General features: G+C 44.1%; 1 protein-coding gene across 3 annotated transcripts in view; it reads right to left on the bottom strand.

Annotated features, from left to right (window-relative positions):
* The window catches only part of gsdmeb (gasdermin Eb), a 41,155-nt gene that overhangs the window by 20,125 nt on the left and 722 nt on the right, over window positions 1-20,308 (bottom strand). For 2 of the 3 annotated variants that reach the window (XM_059945112.1, XM_059945113.1), the window contains exons 2-5: window positions 15,511-15,742; window positions 6,113-6,305; window positions 3,360-3,531; window positions 1,377-1,497 (exon numbers count right to left, since the gene is read on the bottom strand). In XM_059945112.1, coding sequence (XP_059801095.1) covers window positions 1,377-1,497; window positions 3,360-3,531; window positions 6,113-6,305; window positions 15,511-15,721 — 697 coding nt within the window. In that variant the 5' untranslated portion in view covers window positions 15,722-15,742. Of the gene's footprint in view, window positions 1-1,376; window positions 1,498-3,359; window positions 3,532-6,112; window positions 6,306-15,510; window positions 15,743-20,141; window positions 20,294-20,308 lie in introns of those variants that run through there. The other variant, XM_059945114.1, reaches the window with a different exon arrangement.

Below are 20,308 nucleotides of genomic sequence, written 5' to 3'. Positions count from 1 at the left end.
GGACCACTTCTTTTATATCAATGTATGTCAATGATTTAGATGATGGAATAGAAGGCTTTGTTGCCAAGTGTGCAGATATATGAAGATTGGTGGAGGGGCTGGTAGTGTTGAGAAAATGCTGCAGAAGGACTTAGGCAGATTAGGAGAATGGGCAAGAAAGTTGCAAAAGAAATACAATGTTGGAAAATGTATGGTCCTGCTAAAGAATGACCATTTCTTCTATGTATGGTGGAAGAAATAAATGTGCAGACTATTTTCTAAACAGGGAGAAAATCCAAAAATCTGAGATTAAAGGGACTTGGGAATCCTTGTGCAGAACATCCCAATGTTAGCATTCATTTCAAGAGGTCTGGAATACAAGAGCAGGGATGTGATGCTGAAGCTTTATAAGGCACTGGTGAGGCCTCACCTTGAGCATTGTGAACAGTTTTGGGCCCCTCATCTAAGAAAAGATGTGCTGGCATTGGAGAGGATTCAGAGGAGTTTCATAAGGATAATTCCGGGAAAGAAAGAGTTATTATATGAGGAACATTTGATGGCTCTGGGTCTGTACTTGCTGGAATTTAGAAGGATGAGGCGGGATCTCATTGAAACCTTTTGAATGTTGAAAGGCCTAGACAGAGTGGATGTGAAAAGGATGTTTCCCACAGTAGGGGAGTCTAGGACAAGAGGGCACAGCCACAGGACAGAGGGGCGTCCATTTAAAACAAATGTGGAGACATTTCTTTAGCCAGAGGGTGGTGAATTTATGGAATTTGTTTCCACAGGCAGCTGTGGAGGCCTGGTCATTGGGTGTATTTAAAGCAGAGTTCAATAGGTTCTTAACTAGTCATGACATTAACGTTAAAGGGGAGTAGGGCTGAGGAGGGAAAGAAGGATCAGCCATGATTGAAATGGCCTAATTCTGCTCCTACGTCTTATGGCAAAAAATCCTGCAGGTGCTGAAAGCCTGAAACAAAGATGGAAAATTCTGGTGATACTGAGCAGGTCAGGAAGTATTAGTAGAGTGAGAAATAGAATTAGTATTTCAGGTCAATTACAATCTACCATAAGAACAGCAGTGAAAAAATGTGTTAAGTTGCAGAAAAGAGGGAGGAGTGGAGAGATCAAAAGCAATGTCTATAACAGTAACACCTTCTCCTGACAGAGCAATCCTGATCAACAAGTCTTCAGCTCCCTCTCTCAGGTAATGGCAAAAGTGTTGCCTGGTTCTTCAGTCTTCACTCTTTCACAGACATTTACTTCCCCACCCTTCCCTTGCCGACCCCTGAAAAGTTCACTTTATTTCTCTCCTTAACCCGATCTGCAGAATATTTCTGGCATTTCCTATCCTTTATTATACCATTTGGTAAAATCTTAAGGCTGGCGCTGCATACCAAAGTGCCCGTCGTGGTTTATGAAGAGCTCTGTAACGGTGTACGCAATAACAGTGCGAGCTGGGATCTCCAATGCAACACCAACGTCCTTCGTTACAGCACCGTCATCGTCTACCGAAACCTACAAAACAAAACGGGGTGAAAGGTGCTGCAAGATCAGAATATAAGATCATGAAAAGCACTGGACGTGAAGCACTTCCAGCAGCTGTGCAGGTATATACAAACACTCCCCCTTTGATCTACTGTGTGGATCTACTAGTCAGCATTTAACAGAACATGGAATCAGTTTACGGCAACACTATTTATTAAGATATTGCACGGAACAGACCATTCTGGCCCTCTGAGCTGTGCCGCCCAGCAATCCCCGACTTAATCCTGGCCTAATCACGGGACAATCTACAATGACCAATTAACCTCCGACCGGTACATCTTTCAACTGTGGGAGGAAACCCACGCGATCACGGGGAGAACGTACAAACTCTTTACAGACTGCAGCAGGACACTGACCCCCGAACGCTGGTGCTGTAAAGTGCTACTCCATGTTGCTATGTGTCTGTGCCTCTCCCCCCCCCCCCCCCGCCCCAGGAATGGTAAGATAAGGGAACAGAGGCAACGTGCCCCTTAGTTCCCCATTACCAAACTCTTACACTGGATTCACATCCAATGGAAAAGCTGGGGATCAAATGCAATGGCACCCGACTGCAACTTAATGCCTGACTTTAGCACTCCAAAGTGGAAGCATGGGAATCAGAAGCTGGCCTGCCTCTGTGATATAGGGAAAGAATGATGAGGGCTAATAACTAGTCAACACCGACGTCTATTGTGCTGATGTGATAACAGGGAAACCCAGACAAATCCAAGTAGTAGATACATGGATTCTCTGCTGCTGGAGAAGGAGCTTGTGTACCCTATCACTGAGCCCAGAGGGTAGGCCTCTGTGGTCGAGCAGTGCGATGTCAGAAGATGTTACTGAGGTTCTGTGTTAATGGATTTGGACAATGGACTATGGAATTTTTCAGGCTTATGGTTTCTATATCCTGTGTTCTTGCCTATTCTTTCTTGTTGTTTTGTGTGGGGGAGGGGGTTTGGGGAGGGGGTCAATGTTCTTATTGCACATTTGTGCACGGGGGGGGGTGGTTTAAAGGGGGTTAGTGTACCCGTTGCGTTCCATGTGGGGGAGGGAGTTTTGAGGTTAATGTTCCTGTTGTGTTTTTATTTGTTTATTTGTGTGGGATGTGGGATTTGGACATCAATATTCTTGTGCATTTTTGTTAGTATTTTGTGCGGGGGGGGGAAGGGGGATTTGGGGGCCGATGTTCTTGTGTTTTGTGAGGGAAGAGGGGAGCTTGGGGGAGGGGGTTGATGATTGTATTGCTGCTCTTTCTTGTGTGGGAAGGGGGTGGGTTTGTTGTTTCTCTTTGAACTGACTTCCGTGGTTTTCTTTGTTTGGTGGCTATCCGGAGAAGATGAATCTCAGGGTTGTATACTGCATTCATACTTTGAAAATAAAGTGAACCTATGAACGTTTGGAATGCAGCAGTGATGACCTCCGAGTTCCAGGAACTTCATTAATTATGTTATAACATGCATCATAATAGAAAATTGGACTTACTGTTAGATCTGTGGATATAATCATTTTACTCTGTAATCAGGTCCTGATCTGTTAATTAATTACAGTATTTCTTTCTGTAAACCACCATTCTGTTATCAAAATGTGATTTTAGTGGTAACCTCATTAACCAAGAATGTAAAAGTAGCACCAATTTCATGCTCAGGTAGATCAGTTTTTGTTGGTCTCCTGACGTGCAGTTTTTTAATAAATCACCTATTATTTGAACGCTAACTCTGCGTGATATTTCAGTTTGTTATGACATGCTCTATCCATAAATGGATCTCTCCAGCACAGCTGACAAATAGACATACAATCCAGTCCAACAGATGATTTTAGCAATACCAAAGATAAGTAAGCACACTTCAACTTACCTTTAATATTTTGGTTTTGAGTCCCATTGTGCTGCCACACTTTTCTTCAATCTGAGTGTGTTCAGAAATAGAGCACTTCTGCAACGTGATAACCTTTTCACTTACTATGCACAATATTTTGTTTCTTTTCTCACAAACTTGTTGGACAAAGGGGTGGTTCAACTGTATAGTGCTGGAATAGTAACCAAGAAGATAGATTAAACGTGTCAATGTCACATATCTGGCCCGAGAGGTTTGATAATTAGGGTCAGAATATTCTAGAAAATGGTTACTCAAATATTGAAGATGGCCTTAGATATTCTAGAAAATATTCTAACTGCCCTTGAAAATGGCATTTGAGGGTCTAGAAATATCCCAGAAATTGCCTTTGATAAATCTAGAAAAGTTCTAAAAATTTCACTTGAAAATAGGCTTTGCTGTTCTAGAAAATATTCCAGAAATTGTCTTTGGAAATGGCCTCTGATATTCTAGAAAATGGTCATTTATTGCTTAGGAAGATTGTGATCCTACCCAACTCAGCAGTGACCTGTGGACACCACTCCTGGCCAAGACAGAAGTTGTTGGCTATAGGCTTGTTCTGGATTCTGACATGCAGTGCAGAGTAATGAGGTGTTGCACTGTCAGAGGTGCCGATCTCCAGTGAAATGCTAATTAAGACACTGACCTCCCCTGCTTCATCAAGGCACAATTGACCCCCCCCCCCCCCCCTGTCCAGGTCATCTTCAACAGATGGTGTCTCAGAAGGCAACATCCATTGTTAAGACCACAAGACATAGAGTCGGATTAGGCCATTTAACCTATCGAGTCTCCTCTGCCATTCCGTTATGGGAGATACATTGATTCCAACCCCCCAACCCCTCAACCACATTTACCTGCCTTTGCCCCATAACCTTTGACAGCCCTACTAATCAAGAATCTATCAACCTGATTTAAATATACCCAATGACTTGGCCTCCATAGCAGTTGTGGCAATGAATTCCACAGATTCAGCACCCTCTGGTAAAAGGTATTCCTCTTTATCTCTGTTCCAATGGGATGTGCTTCTATTCTGAGGCAAGCACTCTCGCCATCTGGGACAAGCCTTCTTCTCGTTATTCCCATCAAAGAAGTGGTACAAGAGCTTTCAGACCCACACTCAACATTTTAGGAATGGCTTCTTCCCCTCCACCATCAGATTTCTCAGTGTCCATGGGTGCTTTGCCATTGCTGGAGGTGTAGACGATGATAAGAGGCACGGATCAAATAGACAGACAGAGACTTTTTATGAGGGCAGAAATGACTAATACAGGGGTGTATAATTTTAAAGTAATTGGAGGGAAGTATGGGGGAATGTCAGAATTAGTTATTTTTACACAGAGTTTGGGGGGGGGGTACATGGTGGTAGATCCAGGTATATTAGGGACATTTAGGAGACTTTTAGATAGGCATATGGATGATAGAAAAATGGAGGGCTATGTGGAAGGGAAGGGTTAGATTGATCTTGGAGAAAGCTCAAAGGTCAGCACGGCATCATGGGCCAAAGAGTCTGTAATGTGTTGTACTGTTCTATGTTCTAAACCTCACTATTCCTTTTGTAACTCATCATAAGTCTTATGTTTTGCACCGTTCTGCTGCCACAAAATGAATTCAAGACATCAGTACTATCTGTAAAAGTCTTAGGCACATATATATAGCTAGGGTGTTTAAGACTTCGGCACAGTACAGTATTTGTCACTGTGGAGTGCAGAACACGCTTGTAAATCTGGTGGGAGAAAGGGATGTTGGGAATCGAGGTTGGAACGCTGCAGGAGGGGTGTGGGACAGGGGGCAGAGAAAGAGTGCCGGGGGGTGGGAGTGGCATGGGTGCAGACACAGCCGGCCCTGAGTCACCGGGCAAGTAACTTGATTCCAAACAATTGGGTTATTGATCATTACAGAATGTCTCTCTGGTGCTTCTCAGTCCAGCCCCTCTCCTTTCCCCTTTTCCCAACCATGATTCCCCCTCGCTTTGTCCCCTCCGCACTGTCGGCCCACAATAGAGACCCATATGAGAATCAGGTTTATCATCATTTGGGTCATGACATTTGTTTTCTCTTGCAACAGTACAGCGCAATACATAAAGTTACTACAGTACTGTGCAAAGGTCATAGTCATCCTAGCTGTATATGTGCCTAAGCGTTTTGCACAGTACTGTATATTCAGTGGCCACTTTATTAGATATATCCAGTCAGTTTTCTCCTGTTGTAGCCCATCCACTTCAAGGTTCAATGGTGTTCAGAGATGCGCTGCCCCACACAGATATTGTAACAAATGGTTATTTGAGTTACTGACGCCTTCCTGTCAGTTTGTACCTGTTTGGGCATTTTTCTGTGACCTCTTTCGTTTACAAGGTTTCTTCACCGAGAGAACTGCTGCTCACTTTTATTTTTCACACTATTCTCTGTGAACTCTAGAGACTGTTGTGTGTGAAAGTCCCAGGAGATCGCAGTTTCTGAGATACTCCAACCACCCTGTCTGGCACCAACAACCATCCTCATTCTGATGTTTGACCTGACGAACAACTGAACTTCTTGACAAGGTCTGCATGCTTTCATGCATTGAGATGCTGCCACATGATTGGCCGACGACTGCAGATTCTTCTCTTAATAAGCTGATGTACCAGGTGTAGTTAATAAATTGGCAGCTGAGTGTATGTCAGTGATGATAAACCTGATTGTCAGTTTGTTTCCCTACATAAACACAAACAAAGATAGAGGTTTAAAAAAAAACTTTACCTTTTCTCAACTATTTTCAAGAGCTGTTGTAAGTCTATTTCTTGTTTCTGTAAGTCCCCAAAAGAGGATTTTAGCTCCACTGCATCCTGGCCTTCTAGATCGAAGCTTAAATTTGCAAATTTTGTGTCTGCGCTCGCCTCCACCTTTTCTTCAAATTTTCCTTCATACTTGAGAAAAGTGGATTCTGTGACAACTGCAAAAACAAAATCCTTTTCAGTTCAACAACTGAATGCACAATGTGAGCACTTAACTATTGACAACATGAGCTTGGTTCCCAGCACGCTTTACGATAAACAGTTCTTAAGGCAATTGTTCTAGTGACATCTGATAAACATCAGAAAGATTTAAGCTTCTGATGAATTTAGGTTTATAAAATACAATCAAAATTACAAAATTCTGAATGCAGAAAATCTAATTTCATTTGTAATACAGGGCATGATGAGTAGACTGGTGAACAGGATAGAAATAAAAATTTTCTAGGCTAGTGTACTGCATCCATTTCTGCTCTTCGACTTTTAGGGGGAACTTGGAGGTCCCAGATGAAGTGAAGACATGAAGAAAAGATTGTCTGGAATAATTTCAGAGATGAGCAATTCAGCTACAAGATTACATTGGAAAAGATTGCTGCTGCAGCCTAACCACTTCATGGGTCGACATGTTGTGTGTCAGTGACTCTCTTCCCACACACCACTGTTGTAACGCGTGGTTAAATGAGTTACTGTTACCTTCCCCTCAGCTTGAACCAGTTGGGTCATCCTCATGTGACCTCTCACTAACAAGGCATCTTCAACCAAAGAACTGCCACTCAGTGGTTTTTTAAAAATTTTTTGCACCAGTCTCTGTAAACTCTAGAGCAGGGGTTCCCAACCTGGTGTCCATGGACCTCTTGCTTAATTGTATTGGTCCATGGTATAAAAAAAGTTGGGAGCCCCTACTCTGGAGACTGTTGTGTGTGAAGGTCACAGGGGATCAGCAGTTTCTGAGGCACCCAACCCACCACAAATGGCACCAGCAGCCATTTTATGGTCAAAGTCACTTAGATCACAGTTTGTCCCTATTTCAATGTTTGGTCTGAACAACAACTGAACCTCTTGACTATGTCTGCATGCTTTTATGTATTGAGCTGCTGTCACACGATTAGCTGATCAGATATTTGCTTTAATGAACAGGTGTACAGGTGTACCTAATTAAGTGGCCACTGAGTGTACGTGCTTATTGGTCTGTTGAGGTACACGTGCTAATTTCAAACTGAATTCTCATTTTCTTGATTTCAGCGTTCACTTTATGCAGGTCAACACGAGGAGATATGCAGATGCTGGAAACTCAAGCAACACACACAAAATGCCGGTGGAACGCAGCAGGCCAGGCAGCATCTATAGGGAGAAGCGTTGTCGACGTTTCGGGCCGAGACCCTTCGTCAGGACTAACTGAAAGGAAAGATAGTAAGAGATTTGAAAGTAGGAAGGGGAGGGGAAAATGTGAAATGATAGGAGAAGACTGGAGGGGGTGGGGTGAAGCTGAGAGCCAGACAGGTGATTGGCAAAAGGGATACAGAGCTAGAGAAGGGAAAGGATCAGGGGATGGGAGGCAGGTGATTGTTTTAAGCACATCACCTTGAAGACCAAAATTTGTGGGTGGTTAATATTAATGCTAACTAGTTAGTGCAGTTAAAAGCTTGCCTGGACCTCTTACAGGGAAGGTTCTTTTGTTGAGATAAAATTTGGTGCAGTCATGGCCAAATATGTTTTTAGCACCACTGGTACAGGAGGAGAGAAAGGGAAGTCTGTTCCTTGGTCTTGATGACATTGAGTGTGAGGTTGTTGTTAAAACAGCACTCAACCAGCTGATCTACCTCACTCCTATATACCCCTCATTGCCAGATGAGCAAACTGTTGGAAGCATCATTACAGGTTGTGTCCTGGTCAGTTTGAATGCGCAAAGTTCAAAGTAAATTTATCATCGTAGTACATATATCATCTGAGGGAAGGAGCTGAGGAGGTGTCAGAGGGCGATTTCTTCACATTCATCTTCAAAACAGCTTAAATTCCTCTTTAATGTTTCTTCTTTCCTTTCTCAAGGTGGCTGGGGTTCTGTTGGAGTCCGTGATCTATAGCTGCACTCAAACTGTAGTTCTCCACGGCAGTGGGTGCCCGCTCTTGGAGCTCACCCAGCGGCCTGGCGTTTTTGATAGCTCCAGGAGCAGCCTGGAAGACGCGTGCCTTCAGGGCCCGATTCTTCACCAGCCTCACCAACTGAAGCGCCGCAGGAGACTGGAACATCAAATCAGTGGCTGCAGCTGTCAGAGCCCTCTGCACTCGAGTGGTTGTTCCCTCTCTGGTGAGAGACAGTTTGCTGCCAATTCTTGAGTCGGAGAAATAAAGCGATGCTGCAGACTGTAACATTAAAAAAGCAAGCTGTTGGTCTCCCCTCTCACTGTGGAAGGAGTGACAACGCTGTCTCTCTCGAGGAGAGAGACTGTTACACATCAAAGTGCTGGTTATGGACTGGAGTTTTTTTTAATTAACTCTAGATCATACTCTCTCTGGGGGCTTTGCTATTGCTTGCATGGTGGACGGTGGGGAGGGATGATGCCTCTTGCTTGAACAAGTGGGAGGAGAGGGAGGTTTGATGCTTTGCTGTAGCTTGTGTGGGAAGGTGTGCTTTGGGGTCCTAACATTTTTTTGTCATTCATTCTTTGGGGTTTTCTTGTTTTGCGAATGTCTGTGAAGAGTAAGAATTTCAGGTTGTACACTGTGTACGTTCTCTGATATTCAATGCAACCTCCAAACCACTGGATTTCTTTAAGGCAATCACAGCAAATACAAAGAAACACAACAGAATCAATGTAAAAACCGCACACAACAAGACAGGCAAACAACCAGTGTGCAAAAGTCTACAAACTGTACATAAATTAAAAAAATCAGGAATGCAAGAAGCTGACATGGGAGTGGATCCTCTCCATCCTTGTTGCTGTTTCAGAAAAGCAGCATTCATCATCAAAGATCCCACCATCTGGCTGTGCCATCTTCTCGTAGCTACCATCAGCCACAATGTTCAGAAGCCTGAAGTCTTCTTCCTTTCAACCAGTCGCATCTTGAACCAACCTGCACAACCTCCTTCACCACCTTACTCTTGCAACACTATGACCACTTTGCTCTACAAGTGAACTTTGTTATTTTTTGTTTGGTTCTAATTGTGTTCTTTCTTGTATATTAGGCACCTACTGAATATTGAAAGTCCTACAACATGAGAAATTCTGCAGATGCTGGAAATCCAAGCAACACACACAAAATGCTGGAGGAACTCAGCAGGCCAGGCAGCATCGAAGGAAAAGAGCAAACACGGTGAAGGGTCTTGGCCTGAAATATCAATTGAAAGGACTAGACAGAGTGGATGTTTCCAATAGTGGGAGAGTCAAGGTCCAAAGAGCACAGTCTCATAGAAGGACGTCCCTTTAGAATGGAGAAGGGGAGGAATTTCTTTAGCAGAGGATGCCATAGACAGCTGTGGAGGCCAAGTCATTGAGTATATTTAAAGAAGAGGTTGATAGATCCTCCATTAGTAAGGGTGTCAAAGGATACCGGGAGAAACCATTTGAAAATGAAGTTGAGAGAGACAACAAATCAGTTATAATCGAAGAGTGGAGCAGACTCGATGAGCCAGATGGTCTAACATTGATCCTGTGTCTTATGGTCCAAGATGCTATTGTTCTCCTTTGAGCACAGGAGGCTGAGAGGAAATTTAATGGAGTTTATATAGAACTGATAGAGGGAAGCTGATGTCTTAAGGACTTGGGAACATGGATTTAAAATTCCCGTCATCCAGGACATGCACTCCTCATTACTAACAACAATGAGGAGCTACCATAGCTTGAAGACCCACACTCAGTGTTTTAGGAACAGCGTCTTTTCTTCCACCGTCAGATTTCTGAACAGCGCATGAACGCTACCTTAGTCTTTTGTTCTCTTTTTGCATTACATATTTTCTATATGTTCTTATCGTAACTTATAGCATTTTTATGCATCGGACTGTACTGCTGCTGCAAAACAACAAATTTCTCAACATATGTCAGTGAACCCGATTCTGAAATTTGGGGCAAAAGAGGAAAGGGAGCTGTGAGGATTTTCATATTTATTTATGCACGAAGAACAATTATTCTGTGGAATTCAATTGCATATAGAGTTGACAGAAGCACAATCATACAAGGCTTTTGAAAACAAGACAATTCTCTAATCCAAACGCCACCTTCTGGTCTCCAGATGGAATGCAAGAGCTGCTCATAATGCCAGGAAATCAACAGTTTCCAAGGTAATCAAACCACTCCATCTGGCACCAACAATCATTCCATGGTCAAAGTCACTGAGATCACAGATTACTTTCCCCGCTCAGCCCTAAAATCTACAACAAATCTCTCAGCAGTGAGATATATATTGGTATTTTGTTCAAGGCACAGCTTTAGACAGTAGTCACCCTGTACAGGGTATTGCAATGGAACTTTGTGCTCTGTATCAGTTTTCTGTTTAATGACTGACAACTCAGTCAATGTGAATACACAGGCAGCTATTCTTCTCAAAGCCATCATTTGTTCAGATGAGATATCTGTCTAATAGCATTCAAATGTGTGCCGAAGTGGAAAAAAGGCATTAAAACGTGTTGGAATAAAAGTTAAGAGATTCTTTGCCACCACCACCACTGAGGATATCTTCAAGAGATGGCATCTCAAGAAAGGAACAACCATCGTCAAGGACCCTCACCATCCAGGACAGGGCTCCTTGTCACTACACGATTAGGGGTGGCACGGTTCTGCATGGTTACCATAACACTATTACAGCACCAGTTCAATTCCGCCACTGCCTGTAAGAAGTTTGTACATTCTCACCAGGCCCAAAAGCTCAAAGTACATTTACTATTAAAATATGCATACATTAGACAACCTTGAGATTCGTCTCCTTACAGGCAGCCACAAAACAAGAAACCCAAAAGAACTCATAAAAAATCCATGTGGGTTTCTTCCAGGTACTCTGGTTTGCTCCCACGTTCCAAAGACGGGCAGGTTAGTAGGTTAGTTGGTCACGTCAATGTGATTGGGCAGCACACACTCGCTGGGCCAGAAGGGCTTACTGTGTTGTATTTCTCAATAAAATTGAGATCAGCTTGCCAGTGCAGTACTGAGGAGGCAAAATTCAATCTTTGGAGATGCTGACTTCTGGACAAGACGTTAACTTAGATCACAGATCAGAATCAGGTTTAATATTACTGGTGTATGTTGCTTTGTGGCAGCAGTATATTAAATGCATTATAATAAAAGCTATAAATTATAATCAGTATCTATCCAGTATAAACAATTAATGCAAAAACAGAGGGGAAAATACCAAGCAAACACGAGGAAATCTGCAGATGCTGGAAATTCAAACAACACACGTCCAGTCCCTATAAACCTCCATCCCCCACCTGGATGGTCTCAAAGCTCTTTGCTTCTTTTTGGATTCCAGACCTAACCAATTCCCCTCTACCACCACTCTCCTCTGTCTAGCGGAATTAGTTCTTACTCTCAATAATTTCTCCTTTGGCTCCTCCCACTTCCTCCAAACCAAGGGTGTAGCCATGGGCACCTGTATGGGTCCCAGTTATGCCTGCCTTTTTGTTGGCTTTGTGGAACAGTCCATGTTCGAAGTCTATACAGGTATCCGTCCCCCTCTTTTCCTTCGCTACATCGACGACTGCATTGGCGCTGCCTCCTGCACACGTGCTGAGCTCATTGACTTCATTAACTTTGCCTCCAACTTTCACCCTGCCCTCAAATTTATCTGTTCCATTTCCGACACCTCCCTCCCCTTTCTTGATCTTTCTGTCTCCATCTCTGGAGATGGCTTATCTACTGATATCTACTATAAGCCTACAGACTCTCACAGCTACCTGGACTATTCCTCTTTCCACCATGTCTCTTGCAAAAATGCCATCCCCTTCTCACAATTCCTCCGTCTCCGCTGCATCTGCTCTCAGGATGAGGCTTTTTATTCCAGGGCGAAGGAGATGTCTTCCTTTTTTAAACAAAGGGGCTTCCCTTCTTCCACCATTAACTCTGCTCTCAAACGCATCGCTCCCATTTCCCACACATCTGCCCTCACCCCACTCGGGATAGGGTTCCCCTTGTCCTCACCTATCACCCCACCAGCCTCCGGATCCAACGTATAATTCTCCATAACTTCCGCCATCTCCAACAGGATCCCACTACCAAGCACATCTTTCCCTCCCCTGCTTTCTGCTTTCCGCAGGGATTGCTCCCTACACGACTCCCTTGTCCACTCGTTTCCCCCCCCCCCCCCCATCCCTTCCCACCAATCTCCCTCCTGGCACTTATCCTTGTAAGCGGAACAAGTGCTACACCTGCCCTTACACTTCCTCCCTCACCACCATTCAGGGCCCCAGACAGTCCTTCCAGGTGAGGTGACACATCACCTGTGAGTCGGCTGGTGTGGTATACTGTGTCCGGTGCTCCCGGTGTGGCCTTTTATATATTGGTGAGACCCGACGCAGACTGGGAGACCGTTTCGCTGAACACCTACGCTCCGTCTGCCAGAGAAAGCGGGATCTCCCGGTGGCCACGCATTTTAATTCCACATCCCATTCCCATTCTGATATGTCTATCCATGGCCTCCTCTACGGTCAAGATGAATCCACACTCAGGTTGGAGGAGCAACACCTTATATACCGGCTGGGTAGCCTCCAACCTGATGGCATGAACATTGACCTCTGTAACTTCCGTTAATGCCCCTCCTCCCCTTCTTACCCCATCCCTGACATATTTAGTTGTTTGTTTTTTTTCTCTCTCTCTGCCCATCACTCTGCCTGTTCTCCATCTCCCTCTGGTCCTCCCCCCTCCCCCTTTCTTTCTCCCGAGGCCTCCTGTCCCATGATCCTTTCCCTTCTCCAGCTCTGTATCACTTTCGCCAATCACTTTTTCAGCTCTTAGCTTCATCCCACCCCCTCCGGTCTTCACCTATCATTTCGCATTTCCCCCTCCCCCCATTACTTTCAAATCTCTTATCTATGCATATAAAAATGAACAAGTAATACTGAGAACGTGAGTTGTAGAGTTCTTCAAACTGAGTCCACAGGTTGTGGAATCAGTTTAGAGGTCAGGTGAGTGAGGTTATCTATGCTGGTTTCGGACCCTGATGATTCATTGTACAGAGATTTGATTACATTTAGTACAAAGATTTAATCATATGTATGAAACAAAAAGTACATCAAATTGCTATAACTCCTCCTTTGTGACAATGGACAGAAAGAGAATGTAAGTGATAATGCTATATCTTAAGTCAGCACGGGGTGCTGGCAGAGCAAGGAACAGCACAAATGAATCATGGCACAAGGGGTTAGTGAACAAGCTGTCTCAACATGCTGGAGGGGGAGGGATGAAAATGATTTGTTTAGTGGTTGCATGATACTGCAGATGCAGGGAATGAGACAGAAGGATCTACTCTATTGATATGGAGGTTGGTGGAATGGAAGGTTAACATAAGGACAAATGTTAGCTTTATTTGTCAAATGTACATCGAAACATACAGTGAAATGTACCATTTTGCGTTGACGACCAACACAGTCCGAGGATTGTGCTGAGGGCAGCCTGCAAGCGTCTCTATGCTTGTGGCACCAACGTAGCACGTCCACAACATGCTAATCCTAACCTGTGCCTCTTTGGAACGTAGGACAGAACAAGGGCGCCAGGAGGAAACCCACTTGGTCACGGGGAGAAGGACAAAACTCCTTACAGATAGTGGGGGGGATTTGAATCCTGTTCGGTGATCACTGGTGCTGTTAAGTGATCATGCTACTTTACTGTACCATGATATTAAATCAAAGGAAACTCTGTTATAATGATCAGCTCAAAAATCATCCCAAGTTCTTGTACCCGATGCCCCATTTCAACTTCACTCCATTCCTTCTGCTGCCCTAGAGTAACCTTGTTCATGTTTAGCTGCCACAGCTTTCTATCATCTTCCCTGACATTAATTCAGCAGGTCAGTCAGCATCTATGGTGAGGAATGAACAGTTGATGATAAGGCCCGAGACCTTTCACTGGGACATTTCTTTTTACCACTGAAGCAGCAGCTTGGTCAGCAATCCAGCTGAGACTTCAAATGGACACCAAGCAAGTCAACACCCACCAAGTTATTAGACTAGGGTTGGCCTTGATTCCTGGCAAGGTAGGTTACTAATTTTGACGTTTTATTTTTACATTGTCACAATCTACAGTGAGAGAAACTTGCTGATAAAAATGACAACTGCATTTCTTGCCATATAGTAATCACTTGCTAAGTTCTTTTGAATGTAATTTTTGCTTCAAGTATATACGTCCAAACAGGTTTCTACTCTTATCTCATCTGGAGTGCTTGAACAGCAGCAGAAGATCAAATCAGCATTTTATCCGCCTCTCTGCCACCTCGGAACAGTATTCAAAATATCATATTCTTTAGAACAATCATTCTAATTCTTGGGCTCACCTTACAATTCTTTAGTTCATAATGTAAAGCCTATTTCTATGGAAACATCACATGGCACTAATACTGTACTTCTCATGAAGTGAAAAACTGGGAGGTGATTTGTGGAAAAGGTAAAGGGCTGAAGGTGAAGGGATCTGATAGGAGCAAAGTGATTGGAGGCTGACCACCCCCCCCCCCCCCATTGGTGCTGCCCTCTGGTGTTCACTCGGAGAAAGACAAGCTCGATTGCGTAGGTCTGCGGCTGCACTAATGTGTGATGAGGACTGCTGTGGCTTGTTCTTGCAGAAACATGGCTCCAGGACACTATCCCATCCACCACTGATCTACAGCCTAGTTACCTGGGACTGGGGCTGCATCATTTTTTCTGACTATATATTTTTTCTGCTATTGTAACTTTATGTGCCATGCGCTGAGTATGACTGTTGGTACTGAGTGTTGCACCTTGGCCCTGGAGCAACACTGTTCTGTTTGGCTGTATTCATGCATATGGTTGAATGACAATCAAACGTGAACTTCAGCGAAAGGTAAGGAGGAGCACCAGAGCAAAGTGATGGGCAGATGAATGAAAGGTAAGGGGTAAGAGGGGAGGCAGAATAGCAAATCACTTCATTCCATCCTCCCCCACTTATCCCCCTTCCCTCTCACCTGGTCTCACCTATCACCTACCAACTTGTCCTCCTTCCTGTCCCCCACCCTTTTATTTTGGCTTCTTCCCTCCCCTTCTTTTCCAGTCCTGATGAAGGGTCTCAGCCCAAAGAGCCAACTGTTCATTCCCCTCCACAGTTGCCGAGTTCCTCCACCATTTTGTGTGTTGCTCTGGATTTCCAGCATCTGCAGAACATTTCACAAAGTTCCTATAATCAGCAGTTGTATGTTAGCAAAACTCCATACCAGGTTTGATGGGCGCATTGCCAGTCAATATTTCGTGAAGGGTAAATGAGGAGGGGTGATATTTGGGCTTCTGCCAGAACCATCCCGCTTTCTTCTTGGTTACCAAGCTCAAGAGCTGCAACTTATCGGAATCATTCAGGCTGCTGACCGGAATCAGTTCGCCGCTGCTTTCGATCTGCTTTACAAAACTACTCGCTGCCTTTGCAAACATTTTGAAATATTATTCATGAACCTACAAAATAAACATAAACAGTGTCAACAGATTGATTAAACAAAAACACCAGTACATTTGGAGAGATTATACAGAGAAAAAATTATGTTCAAGTTTAATTATCATTCAACCATACATGAATACCCACAAATACAGTCAAATGAAACACTGTTATTCCATGGCTCAGGTGCAAAACACAGTACCAACATTCATACACAGCACAAGGCACTTACAGTGCATATAAAATAGCAGTAAAATACAATCATACAAAAAAAAATCCAAGTCCCGGACTCCATGAATGATGCAGCAGTCTGCAGTCAATCAGTATACAACTAACTTGTCTTCGGCTGAGTGATCACTAGAGGACAGCACTGACTCCAGCATGCATGCCACACCACACCACCTCCTGCGCTCTGGGGGAGCTCAGTGCCAATGAAAACTTGGAAAATTGTGCACCCAAGTTATTAACTGGCATGAAGGAGAGCAATGTTCCTGTTGAAACTTCTCCAATCCAACAACCAACCATTCTCTACTGCTCTCACTTTCCTGTCCATTAGCCAACTTCCTCTCCAACAGCTTCAGTTATTCCCAGGTTTTTATTCCCGGTGACCAGCCTATAATGGGCACCCTATCAAGCTTGGCAATTCTAATTTTAAATCATGAATTTTGTTTCTTCAAACAGTTCCGTGAAACTTTAAATATCTTTTCATTTGGATTGGACCTCAATTTTAAATTAGGGTACTCTAGTTATGAACTAGATCTTCATTATGTCACAAACAGTAGACTGAAAAACCTAACCCAGCCAATGTTCTGTTTGACTTATTCAACATTCACGAATTTTGACTTCTCCAAAATTTCACAAGATATTATATCTGATTCTGATTTTCTTTCTCTTTGTTACATTTTAATTAACTAGTTTCATATATTTACAATAAAATTTTATTTACTGCTGTCGAAAAGAACATGATGCAGGTCACAGAATATTATTTGAACCATTCTAAGTTGTTAATACTTACAAAAGTAGACCAGGTCTTGTGAGAAGCTAGACAGTATAATTTAAAACCTTACGTTTTGGACCAATCGCTTTTTTCTCTCATTCAACGAACACCAAATGTTATTGATTAATCGAATGTCAGCTCTGACAGGATTTGCAGGCCATTATTTCCTACAGTGCAAAACCTAACATCATGAATGGCTGTGATGATTCCCTCCCAGATGAGCTCAACACCATTCACACTTTGAAAGCAAGAATAAAACTTAATTTTGGTGAAGCAGCAGTCTTAGTAATATAACAAATGTTAATTAGATATACTCTCTCCCAATTGAGTTTGAGAGGAATTTTGCGTTGAATGACACAGATTATTCTAGTTAAAAAACCTTCTTGTGCAATTTAGAAATCAAATTTCTAATCACCTGAGTAATTTGCTTCTTTTGCTTAATGTAAAATGTTAAATCTTAGACATTTTTCAAAGTAACTGTTCATCTAAGTACAAGGATTGTTAAATTTGTCCTCGCCAACAAGAGTGGAGAGAAACCATACTTGATTATGTTCATTACTTACCCTTTTCTAATCTGGGTATCAGATTACCAATGAATTATCAGAAAAGGATGGTGCTGTCAATGCCTAGTCTGGGTTTTGTTAAGGTCACTTAGCTCCTCAATTCTAGAGTTGGAACTGTCTGCCCTTGATCTGAACGTAGCATTTGATCAAGCGTGGCCGCAATGCAGCCCAATAAACTAATCACTGGGAAAAGGGGAAAGTCTTCAATGGGTGAGTCACATCTAGCACTTTGGTGGAAGATGCAGTTTATCAGAAGTCAATCATCCCAGCCCCAAGAAATCACAGGATTTCCTCACAGACAATCCTCTTTAACTGGTAACAAGATGAAGACACCACTCCATCATGGACTGATGAGTGGCAAATAACATGGGGGAGCACAGTAACATAGCGGTTATCGTAATGCCATTTTAGCGCCAGCAACCCAGGTTCGTTTCCATCGCTGTCTATAAAGAGTTTGTACATTCTCGCCGTAACCACGTGTGTTTCCTCCAGGTGCTCTGGGTTCTTCCCACATTCCAAAGATGTATGGGTTGTGTAGGTTAATTGGTCACATGAGTATAACTGGGCAGAGCAGACTTGATGTTACCGTGCTGTCAATATCATCGTCGTTGTTACATGTCGTGTCATACAGTGCCATACAGATCATGGTGCCATGACTGTGATTGTTCTTGGCAAATTTTTCCACAGAAGTGGTTTGCCATTGTCTTCTTCTGGGCAGTGTCTTTACGAGACAGGTGACTTCCCTCCCCTCTCCACTCCAGCTATTATTAATACTCTTCAGAGATTGTCTGCCTAGTGTCAGTGGTCGCACAATCAGGACTTGTGATGTGCACCAGCTGCTCACATGACCATCCACCATCTGCTCCCATGGGTTCACGTGACCCTGCTTGGGGGGACTAAGCAGGTGCTAAACCTTGCCCAAGGGTGACCTGCAGGCTAGCAGAGGGAAGGAGGTGCAGCAGACTCGATGGGCCAAATGGCCTAATTCTGCTACATCTTATGCTCTTACACCTCCCCTGGTAGAGATGTACCGCCAGCCTGCCACACAAACTATGCTGCATCTTTAAATAAAATAAAACAAATAAACACATGTGACACCAGTCAGTGGCCAATAAGAGTCTAACACCTCCTTTTGGTGTTAAGGGGCGCCACTGTTTCCCAGACCCCCTCCCCCATCATTAATATCAAGATCAACTGGAAACCCCACCTGCTGCATGAATACTCTGGCAAAGCAAACAGCATTGTCACAACACAATGGCAGCAGACACAGGGGAAACCACCAGCACAGTTATCCTGACGGAGAGTCTTCTTCCAGATTGACGGTGACGTGTTTTGGGTTCTGAAGTGGCTAATGGGGGTCAATATGAGGACTGCAGATGGGATAGGAAGTGCCTGACAGGGGAGGTGAATAGCTGGGTGAATAGTCTACCCAGCACAGCACAAGACAGGCCATTTGGCCCACAATCCTGTTGCAAGATCAATCTAGCCCTTCCCTCCCACATAGGCCTCCATTCTTTTTCCATCCATATGCCTGTCTATTTTAAATATCCCTTACCAGCTCCCCGGTAGTGCAGCACATGCACTTACTACTCACTATGTAAAATAAAAATTGCCCCTGACATCCCCTCTATAGCTTTCTCCTTACTTAAACCCAATACACCTGTTGGGCCATAGGCACTGGCAGCAGTTCACCAGAGTCCTTTGCCCCCGCAAAGATCTTTTCTCTTCCAGGGGTGACGTCTTTGGATTTCTGTAGCACTGGGTTTTTTATGGGATGGGTTGCTAGCCTCATGCCCAACCCTCCCCCTTTCAGGACAAGGCTTGGGACCACCCATGACAGCGTTGTACCCCTAAAAATTATATCCAATCACCCTTAAAATTATATCCTGTTGTATTAGCCATAACCACCCTGGGGGAAGAAAGCCTCTGGTTGCCCACTCTAGCTCTGCCTGTTATCATCTTATACACCTCTATCAAGTCACCCCTCTTCCCCTTTTCTCCAAAGGACAAACCCCCATCTCACTCAAACATTCCTCATAGGACACGCTGTCCAATCCAGGCAGCATCCTGGTGAATCTCCTCTGTGCCCTCCCTGAAATCTTCACATCCTGTAACGGGGCAACCAAAACTGAACACAATATTCCAAGTGTGGTCCAACCAGAGACCTTGCCTACAAAATGAATTTAATTTAAAAAGAGATGGCTCCAAGGACCATTAACGTTATTCCAAGTGTAAAGTTATTTCAGATTCATAGCGATACTGACACTGGATTAAAATCAATCAGTTCAAAATTGTCAACCAAAGTGGCTTTTCAGTTCACTCTAATGCTAAGAGAGTCTCTCTCTCTCTCTCTCTCTCTCTCTCTCTCTGTCGACAGAAGGCAATCCCGCAGTCCAACCTGCCACTTGTCAGCGTTACCACAACATGTGACGATATCATTACCCCCGGTGAATCACAAGCGCATTTAATAACATGTTAGCGAAATATCTCACTGCTTTTTTTTAACCTCCACGTTAGAGCGGGTGAAATGCGCTTTCAAACGGTGACTCCTTCCCAAAGGCAGGCCGCGCGTTTTTGAACCCCGAGATTCACAAGATGCACCCAGACTCTGCCTTCAATCGTCTTACTTTCGGCAGGACTAAAGATTAAAAAAATAAATAAAATTGAAGCCCCGAAGCCGCGCAGAAGGGAAATGAGCTGCGAGAATATGTCCACGCTACCCGGTCCCTTGTCTCGACTCACCCTCCCCACACCTCGGCAGACGCACAGATCACACCGAGATGAGGAGACAGAGGTCAGCGGAGCAACAGCGTGCCGGCGAAATAACCCGAGGAAAGGAGAAAGAGAGAGAGAGATCACCTCAGACACAGACAACCAGACCCGAAGCGAGGGAGCGCCGCAGACAACCAGACCCGAAGCGAGGGAGCGCCGCAAAAACACTCGGCGAGGTCTCCGCAGCGGCCGCTTATGGGCGTCTCCCGGGATGGGGCGAGCGGGCAGAGATGGGACAGGACGCTACCGCCCCG

Source organism: Hypanus sabinus, chromosome 20 (assembly GCF_030144855.1).
Source record: "Hypanus sabinus isolate sHypSab1 chromosome 20, sHypSab1.hap1, whole genome shotgun sequence".
In the NCBI taxonomy this organism is placed as follows: domain Eukaryota; kingdom Metazoa; phylum Chordata; class Chondrichthyes; order Myliobatiformes; family Dasyatidae; genus Hypanus; species Hypanus sabinus.
The sequence above is the reverse complement of the archived record's forward strand: the minus strand, read 5'-3'. Positions and strand labels throughout refer to the sequence as shown.